The sequence below is a fragment of the Callorhinus ursinus genome, unplaced genomic scaffold (genome assembly GCF_003265705.2).
Source record: "Callorhinus ursinus isolate GAN/ISIS: 27379988/994484 unplaced genomic scaffold, GSC_fseal_2.0 scaffold118, whole genome shotgun sequence".
NCBI lineage: Eukaryota > Metazoa > Chordata > Mammalia > Carnivora > Otariidae > Callorhinus > Callorhinus ursinus.
Genome location: NW_027397180.1, coordinates 556,664 through 565,433, shown reverse-complemented (window position 1 = coordinate 565,433; position 8,770 = coordinate 556,664). Strand labels below are relative to the sequence as shown.

The following is an 8,770-nucleotide window of genomic DNA, read 5'->3' as shown; positions in this document are numbered from 1 at the left end:
CCGCGGGCGGGACGGGACTCCCCCTCCCCCCGCGCCATGGACGCGCCCCAGGCGGGGCCGTCCGCGGCGGAAGCTCAGCCGGCTCGGGCAGCGAGGGCGCTGCGCTGCCGCCGCCATGATCATCCCGGTGCGCTGCTTCACCTGCGGCAAGATCGTCGGCAACAAGTGGGAAGCCTACCTGGGGCTGCTGCAAGCCGAGTACACCGAGGGGTGAGGCGCCGGGCCGCGCGGGGGTAGGGAGCCGGGGTCGAGGGGTCCTCGCCTGCGGGCGCGCGGGGCGACGTCTCGTTCGCGAGCCAGGGATTGAGGGCCTGCGGGACCCAGTGGCGGCGGCGGGGGTCCGGGGTAGAGGGACCGCGATCTGTGGGGCGTGGACGCAGGGGCAGAGGGCGAGGTCGGGGGCCGCGGTGTGCGGGTGGGCTCCTGCTGGGCGCGGGGGCGAGGGAACGGCGGGCCGGGGTCCCGGGGCCCTGGCCAGGCGGCGGGCGCTCGTACCAGATTCCAGGTGGCCCTGCAGAGGCTTTCCCCCGCCCCGCGGGCTCTCCCCCAACCCTGCTCTACTGACCTGCTCTCAGGAGAGCGCTGCCGCCCCTTCACCCCCGCCTTGTAGTTTGGGGAGGGGAGGGGAGTTGGGCGTCAAGCCACCGGTGTCTTGGCACTTGTAGGTATCCCGCAGTTAAGTGCTCTGCCTCCTCCCTGGCCACCTGCTCCCTAACCTCTCTCCGCTGTTAGACCCACCCCTGTGCCCCAGACCCTCTTGTCCTGTGGGAGGTAGAACAAGCTTCCTGGCCACAGAGCCGTGAGTAGCGGGTTGTTCTGGGGGCTTCTTTCCTGTCCCTGCCCCTCAGCACTGCAGTCACCACCAGGTTTGTCTGAATCTCTGTTCTCTCGTACCGGCGGCCTCTGGGCCCCTGTGTGGACTGGCCCTTGTCCTGATCACATTTGAACCCTGGGCCTGGGGTGTTTGGCCAGGGCTGCACTGAGTGCTCATGACGGGTCTTGATGAGTCTGTTAGAGTGACCAAGTGTGAGTGAACACCTGGAAGCCTGCACAGGACTCCCCCCCTTCCCTGCGAGATGCCCTGGGCAGGAACCAACCAACCTGGCCTCCTCTGTCCCAACTTGCCATCTCTGCACAACCGAGCGGTGCTGTGGGAATTTTCTGGAAGCCTTTAGGGAGACTGGGCTGGGTCCCAGGGACATTGACAACTCTAATTGGCTTGAGAAACGAGAGAGAGATGGCTTCCTGGAGAGACGTCCCTCCCTGATGTGTGGCGCGGGCATCCCACGCGGGGCCCTCTGTCCCCGCAGGACTGCCTGGATGAACAGGGTGTGGTCTGCTCTTCTCACCGCAGGGATGCCCTGGATGCGCTTGGCCTGAAGCGGTACTGCTGCCGCCGCATGTTGCTAGCACACGTGGACCTGATCGAGAAGCTGCTCAACTACGCGCCTCTGGAGAAGTGACGTGTGGTGCCCACCGCCCGCCGTGCTCACACAGGGCGGTCGGTGCCTTGCCCCACTGCATCCTGCCCACCGCCTGTGGGTGTGTCTCTGCTCTGGAAGAAACTGTCCAGTAAAGGTCTCTGTAGAACCATGAGGAGATCCTGACAGTCGGCCTGGCTTTGGGTGACTCCCTGCCCGCTGGTGTTTGTGTGTCCTGCCTCGTGCCTGAAGCTGCTTGGGGTGTACGTGGCTCTCGCTGCCCAGGGGGAGGGAGAGCCATCCAAGTGGCAGCTGTTCAGCAGGGGTGGGGGGGGTTCTCCTGGAGTGTGGGCTCTCACAGGTACAGACAGACAAGAGCACTTGGATTGGGGGCTCAGGGACACTGGCATGCCCACCCCCAGGTCCTGGGTGCTCTTTAGGCCAAGCACAGAGATCCTCACATTCTCTCCCAGGATATCAGGAACCAGATTTTCTGGGCCCCGAATAGAATGCCTGCTGTGGTCTCGGCTACCCATCCTGAGGGTCTTACTGCCAGAAGCTTTGAGGCTCCAAGCTCAGCAGGCCCCTTCCCTTGGCCAAGTCACTTTGGAGGGGGAGAGGCAGTGCCCAGCCTCCACAGCCAGCCCTGAGGCCCTCACAGTGGGTTGAGGGCAGCCCTGAGGAGGCTCTGCTGGGTGTCAGGGTTTGCCAAGCTCCCAGTGCCCTGGGCACTAGCATTGAATCCCTTGGGCCTACCCAAAGAGCTATCTGCCAGGGCCTTCTGTCCTCTTGCAGCTCAGGCTAAGGCTTCGAGCCAGCAGCCATCACCCTGGACGGGAGTCTGGCAAGCCCTGGTGCCCTCCAGCGGGCAGTAGGCAGGAGTGTGTGGTTAGGAGAGGGAGGAAACTTTCTTTGGCACCTTTTTCAGAGCAAACACTGCTGCCCGGACATGGGACATGGGGTCCGCTGAGGGCCAGTGAACAAACCTGCTGTGGGGGCAGGGGGAGGTAGGGTCTGCCCAGGGTATGGGTCCTGCAGAGCTTGGGCCTCTCATGTTGGGTCCCAGAGACTCTGCCCCCTCCCCTAATGGCTACACGGGCCAGAGGGCATTTGGAAACAAGCAGGTCCAGGCCATTTGAGGTCTCCGTTGCCTCCAGGAGGCTCTGGCCCTGCCACCACTTTTCTGCAAGGTTTTTTTGCTTCTCAGCCCGCCTCAGTGTCCCTGTGACTGGCATCCTCTCCTTGGACTTGCGTCCATCCTTGGCTCACACATGGCTGCCCTGGAGCCCCAGGGTGTGCCCCCCCGGCCTCCTGTCCTGGCGCTAGGTGGGTGGTTCTGTCCACACTGCTCGGGGGGAAGGCCCTGAGGACCAGGACCCTGTCTGTCACTGACACAGTAAGCTCACGCGTCCGTTCCGTTCCACAAACATTTATTGAACGCCTATTATGTGGCACAAGCAGTTCTAGGCATTTGTGATAAGCAGTGAATAAAACCCACAAACCCCCTGCTTCTGCGAAGGGGACAACACAGGAGCAAGTGAATTGCGGCCTTTCAGTGGGGAGAGTGGTGGGGAAGTCCCCGCAGGGGCCCAGGGCAGCGGGACCGGGGAGGGCAGAGGCACAGGACCGCAGGGCAGGGCTGGCCTGGTTTTCCCAGGAATGGGCTGGGGGTCTTTGGCCCAATGGCAGGCATATTCCCCGGCTCTGTCCCACCCAGCAGTGCCGCCACTCAGGCTTGCCCTGACCACCATGCAGGGGTGTGTCTGGGGGTCTGGGAGCACCCGAGGGTGGGCCAGCCCCTCTGGCTGAGCGCAGGGAACACCCCAAGACCACCCCCCCACAGGAAGAAGTACAGCCCCTTCGCCGCTGTGGGCGGGGGGGGGGGGAGGCATCTCAAGCCTTTGGTCTGCAGAGAAAGGCACTTGCAGCTCCCTCTGAGGGTAGGGTCCCCAGAGGTCACGTGATGGCATGGGGGGTGCGCAGGGGCTTGAGAACAGCCCCTCCCTGGCAGAGTGGGGAGGGAGCAGCGTCCTGGGACCCCAGCTCCCTGGCCCTCAGTAGTGTCAGCTCGTAGTCAGGTGGCGCAAAGCTGCGGCCCACGCGGGCGGCGCCCGGCATGCTCAGTAGTGCTCCAGCTTCAGGCTCCTGTACAAGCAGCACGTGAAGATCATGCCGAAGACCTGGGGCACAGGGCCAGGGTGAGCACAGCACAGCGCCAGCCCCACGGTGTTCCCTGCACCCACCAGGGCCTGTCCCGCCCCAGCCCCGAACCTGCACGCAGCCAATGCCAACACCCACGGCCCCGATGACCCTCAGGTGCTCCTGGATGAAGGTCTCCAGCTTGGTGATGCAGCCGCCCTGGCAGGGTAGGGGTAGGGACACTGAAAGTGGGCAAGTCCAACCCCACTCTGGGTGTGACCACACCAGCCCCCCCACCCCCAGGGCATCCTGGGCCCCTGGCTCCTCAGCCCCACCCCAGGGAGCCCAGGCACCTGCTGGCCTACCTCCACCTTGTAGATGTTGGAGGCGTGGTCCCGCTGCCCACAGCCAGGCACCAGGGTCTTGCAGCAGCTGTCAGGAACCACGCGGCCACCGGCCTGGCCCGAGCGGACCCACTCACTGTCCCGCCAGTCTTGGGAGTTGTTGCTGCCACAGCAGTGGAACTGCGGTGGGAACACGGCCCGGCTGAGCCTGCGTGGCAGGGACCCCCCGAGAGGTCCGGGGAGGCCCGCGGGAGTGTGTACACGCCCCCGCCGCACCACCACCCACCTCCTGTTGCAGCTTATCCACAGCACTGGTCACGCCCTCATGGCCCGGCTGGTGGTACCGCTTGGTCATGGTGTCCTTCAGGTTCTCCTTGAGCTCGGTGTTCAGCTGGGGGTGAGGTGGTGACAGCTCCAGCTGCACAGTCTCAGACACCCCCCCCCCCGGGGGTGGGACAGGTGGAGGCAGATGCAGATGGGGAAGAGGTTCAGGGAGGCCACCAAGCAGCACTAGGGCCCGATGCTGGCTGGGGAGAGGGGGCTGGGCTGGGGGAGTCACCAGGTGGCCATGGACAGGGTTGGGGACAGGGAGGGCGCTCCAGATCCCATGGACACTTTCCGTCCCCACGGTGACCCAGTACCACCCCCGGGGCCTGATGGCCCAATGGTCGGCTCTGGAGCATGGGGGGGTTGTGTCTGTGCGTGTGTCCATGTATCCCTGTCTTCTTACACGGCACATCTGTGTGTATGTGTCCCTGCGTGCATGGACCTGTGCATCCCCACATGCACACCCCATCTTACTGCATGTGTGTCCCTCCATGTTGCTGTCCGTCCAGGCCCCTCACCTGCTGGTAGTAGATGTAAGCCAGGATGCCAGCGATAATCTCCAGCAGAAAGATGATGAGGAGCAGGATGAAGTACTGGGGGTGGGCAGGGACCCAGTTAGGTGGGGCTGGACACAGACCTCCCTGTCCCTTGAGGACTCCTAGTGTCCAGGCACAACAGAGCAGAGCCCCCAGCCTCAGACCCCAAGGGGCCACAGAGGGCTCCAGGCAGCAGGTGCATGCCGGCAGTCCCTGATGCTTCCCCTCGGAGCTGCTGTCTTCCCTCAGCGCGCCCGGCCGGGATGCGGGGCCTCGGGGTTGGACAAGTGGGCTGGGACCCCCCCACCACAGTGAGCACAGCAGACGCTGCGGTGTCACACGTGACCTCCAACATTCCCTTCTTTCTCATCAGGGCCCTCCCAGCAGCCTGGTGGGGAGCCCCCCTTCAGGTACACCCCCACCCCCACCCACCACCCCAGTGCCGGCCATGCCCCGCTAACCAAGCGCAGCAGTTTTCGCCGTTCCTTGAAGGTGGCACAGCAGCCCAGGACACCAGTCACCATGACAACGACGCCGGCCACCACCAGGATGTAGGCTGTGGCCAGGTAGGTGCCTGAGGCCAGCAAGCTGATGTAGTCACTCTTGAGGGCGAGCGTCCAGATACCCACTGCCATAACGGCCAGACCAGCCAGCTGTGGGCAGTGCACACTGGTCACCACCTCCGGCCCCAGGCCTGAGGTGGGGCTGAGCTCCCAGGCCAAGGCTCCTTCAGGGACCAGGGAAGGGAGGGAGAAGACGACAGCCGGTGGAGGCGAGGGGAGGGGGCGCCCGCTCCTCACCCAGAAGCAGCAGTTGAAGGTGAAGAGCAGGTACTTGAGGCAGATGGTTCCGCATGTCGCCTTCTCATTGAACTCCCCCATCCTGGAGCTGAGAAGCGAGGGGACGTCAGAGAGCCCCCAACACCAGGACCTGACTGGGAGGCCAGCCAGACACCAGTGAGGACAGTAGGAGGGGACAGAGATGCCCCGGCCGGCCCCTGGCTGAAGCCCAGCCAACCGTCTGCCCCGAATGAAGGGCCCAGGAAGGTGTCCGTGAGAACCAGGACACTTCCTGGGAGAGCAATTCAGGAGCCCCACCCCCCCCAGCCCCCAAAACCCGCCCCACGCTGCCAGGGTGGATGTTTACTGCCCACAGCCAAGCTGAAGGCCAGGCCCTGGAGGGCTGAAGGGCCTGGCTTCCTTGACCAGGGCACAGGGAGACATGAAGGACCCCAACCATTACCGGCTGACTCACCCCTGCTGGCAGCCAGGGTAGGAAGCCCCAGCAGGCACCTCCGGGTGAGCTCATGCAGGCCCCACCCCCCACCCTCCCCACACACACAACATTCCCGGGGCTCCACGTCACAGGCTGGCAGGCCCGCAGGCTGGCAGGAGCCTACCGGCGGCTGGAGAGGAAGAGGCCACTCCGCTAGGCCTGTGCGAAGACCCACTAGTGACGTGGCCTCAGGGAAGCCCCTCAGGTTTTTGTTAAAGGGAAGGCCTGCCTTCCTCTTCACCAGGGTAGGAAGAATAGAGCAGAAACACATTCCCCAGACCTGGGGGGTACTTCCTCGATTGGTCCTCATTAATGGAACGGGGACAGCCCCCCCCAACCCCAGCAAGACAAGAAGCTACAGGCTGTGCTCCTCCCCAGTGGCACCCGGGGACACCCTGCCAATCTGCTGTGGGGTGTCTGCACTGGGGAGGGTGGGAGAGGGCTGGACGCCCCAGGCCACGTTTCCAGACAGGCCCAGCACCACCCAGAGCTGAACTTTCACCTGCCCCACCCAGCACCCACCTGGCTGCTGGGGGGCAGGTTCCTCTGTCAGACAGGTGTCCGGAAGTTCCCTAGGAGGCTCCGCTAGAAGGGCAGGGGAGGTCACAGGTCTGGCCCACGCTGGATAGGCAGGATCCTGTCACCCTTCCTTGTGGCCGCTCCTGGCGGCGGATCAGAGCAGCTGGGCTTCCAGAGTAGGCAGCGTCCACTCCCAGCGGCAGGGAGGGGAGAGGTCAGGCCCGGTATTCTGGTCTGGGCTTGGGTGGGTAGGGCAGAAAACATTTCTGGACAGTGTGATCCTGGGAGGGGAGGGATCACTCCCTTCTCCAGGCACCCCACCCTGGGCCTTCCTGCCAGACCCGCCCCCTGCCCTTACCCCACCAAGCAGCAGTACCTGCAGCCCCGTACCACGGATCTGGGTGTATGGAAGCCCCACGCGCCCGCAGGCTGGCCCTGGGCCCGTGGAGAGGTCCCAGCCCCCGCCGCCCGCGCGCCGACGACCGGCGGAGGAGGGGCCCCTCTTTCCGGGAGCGCCTGGCGGATGTGAGCCCCCTGGGAAAGCGCCGGCCAGAAATAGTTCCTCCGGCCTGGGACAGAGCTGCCCCACCCCAGCCCCTGCAACTCAGCGGGGCCGTCGGCGGCCGGGGCAAGGCCAGGAGCCCCGCACTCCGCGCCAGCCAGGCTCGGGGCGGCAGCCGCGCGTCACCGCGGTGAAGCCGCCGCCCCTGCCCGGGCGAGCCGACGGCGCGCCCACTTGCACCCAGGCGGAGGGAAGGGCACCGATGTCCAGAGACAATGACCAAGGTGCTCAGATGGGGCCGAAGGGGCCGCTAGGCCTGTGCGAAGACCCAGGAGGCGCCTCGCCCCCCGGCCCGGGTGCCCCTCCGCCCACCCGGCTCCCCGGTGTCCGGCTCCCTCCGGAAAGGGCCGGCGCGCGCTGCTGCCGGGTCGGCGGACCGGGCCTCCCAGCCCTCCCGGCCCTCCCTCCTGGCGCCTGCAGCCGGGCCTCGCGGTCCAGACCGCCCACGGCCCCGGGACACCGGGCCCCTCCCGGCCCGCCTGGCCAGGCGGCAGACTCACCGGCCACGCGTCCGAGTCCCGCCGGGCGGCGACGGGGGCGGGGGCGGGGTTGCGGGGGGCGGCGGGGGAGGAGGCGGCTCGGAGCCGGTTCGGGCCCTGCGAGTGCGACGCGCCCCGCCCACGACGCGCAGGCCCCGCCCACGGCGGCGGGCGCGGGGCAGGTCCCAACGGTGTGCCGCTGCGAAGGGCGGTGCGGCGGGCACTTCAGCCGGTGCCGGCGCCGGCGCTAGGGCTGGGGGGCCGCCCGGGACTGTGGAGGCGGGCGTGCTGCAACCCGCGGGCGCCCATAGCCCAGCCAAGGACTTACACCCTCGCGAGACGAAGGAGCTAGGCTGGGGCGGTGGGGGCGGTGGGGGCGGTGGGGGCGGCGGCGGCGACCAACCCGGCCAGGGCTCTGGACTGTGTCCAAGACCCGGCCCTTCTCCAGGCCCAGCCCCGGTTCTGGTTCTCTCCTCGAAACCCAGGGACCACCCGGAGGCTGCAGGGTCGGCAGAACAGATGCTGGCGTTGGGGAATGATCTGGAGGTGTGATCAGATGCAAGAGTGGGGTCTCTCTGGGTGCAGTATGGAGGACAGCCTGGAGCGGAGGCCTGGTGTGCCTGCCAGAGACAGTTCAGTCTGGAAGGCATCGGTCCTGGGAGGGGTGGAAAGGGGTGAGGGAAACAGGGCAGAGCCTGCTGACCTGAGAGACTGGGAAACCGACAGTGGGAGTAAGGATGGGGAGGGGACTCCCAACCCACCAGGCTCATTCCCAGACCCCAGGCAGGGTCGGTGAGAATCTGCAGTCATTTGGAATACTTCTCCGTGGACAGTGGGCAGCACTCGTCCCCAGCTCCTTTCCCAGGGTTCATGATTCTGGCCAGCAGCCCCCAGCTTCCCAAGGAGGGTGGAGGGAGGGGCGTGAGAAGTGGCTGCAGACCTGCCCCTTTGGAGGTCCCACTCAGGGCGGGCTGGTTTGGGGATGGAGTGGTCAACTGAGGCCGGGAGGAGACAATGGGCCTCAGTCCCTGTTCCCACAGAGGGGCCCCATGGGACTTCAGCTTTAATGGACAGCGAGGTCTGGAAGGCGTGACCAGAGACATGCGGGGACATCCGCAGCCCCAGCACCACAGGGCCCTTCACCTGTGCCACACACATCCCACTTGCC

General features: G+C 66.0%; 2 protein-coding genes across 6 annotated transcripts; one reads left to right on the top strand and one right to left on the bottom strand.

Moving 5' to 3' along the window:
- Window positions 1-52: 52 nt before the first annotated feature.
- On the top strand, window positions 53-1,596 carry POLR2L (RNA polymerase II, I and III subunit L). Its single transcript, XM_025862033.2, has 2 exons — window positions 53-210; window positions 1,355-1,596. Exons 1-2 carry the CDS (start codon window positions 116-118, stop codon window positions 1,461-1,463), a joined length of 204 nt encoding a protein of 67 aa, XP_025717818.1. The 5' UTR covers window positions 53-115; the 3' UTR covers window positions 1,464-1,596.
- Window positions 1,597-2,834: 1,238 nt separating this feature from the next.
- CD151 (CD151 molecule (Raph blood group)) lies at window positions 2,835-8,760 on the bottom strand. 5 transcript variants are annotated; one of them, XM_025862031.2, is made up of 9 exons: window positions 7,624-7,724; window positions 6,565-6,800; window positions 5,568-5,701; window positions 5,229-5,420; window positions 4,750-4,824; window positions 4,191-4,295; window positions 3,926-4,084; window positions 3,693-3,779; window positions 2,835-3,601 (listed from the first exon to the last, which is right to left on the bottom strand). In XM_025862031.2, the coding sequence occupies exons 3-9, from the start codon at window positions 5,646-5,648 to the stop codon at window positions 3,542-3,544; spliced, it is 759 nt and encodes a 252-aa protein (XP_025717816.1). In that variant the 5' UTR covers window positions 5,649-5,701; window positions 6,565-6,800; window positions 7,624-7,724; the 3' UTR covers window positions 2,835-3,541. The 5 variants fall into 5 exon arrangements, with proteins under 5 accessions (XP_025717816.1, XP_073745900.1, XP_025717815.1 ...); XM_073889799.1 differs by having other exon boundaries at window positions 5,568-5,655; XM_025862030.2 differs by lacking the exon at window positions 7,624-7,724 and adding an exon at window positions 6,938-7,586 and having other exon boundaries at window positions 5,568-5,655.
- Window positions 8,761-8,770: the final 10 nt, after the last annotated feature.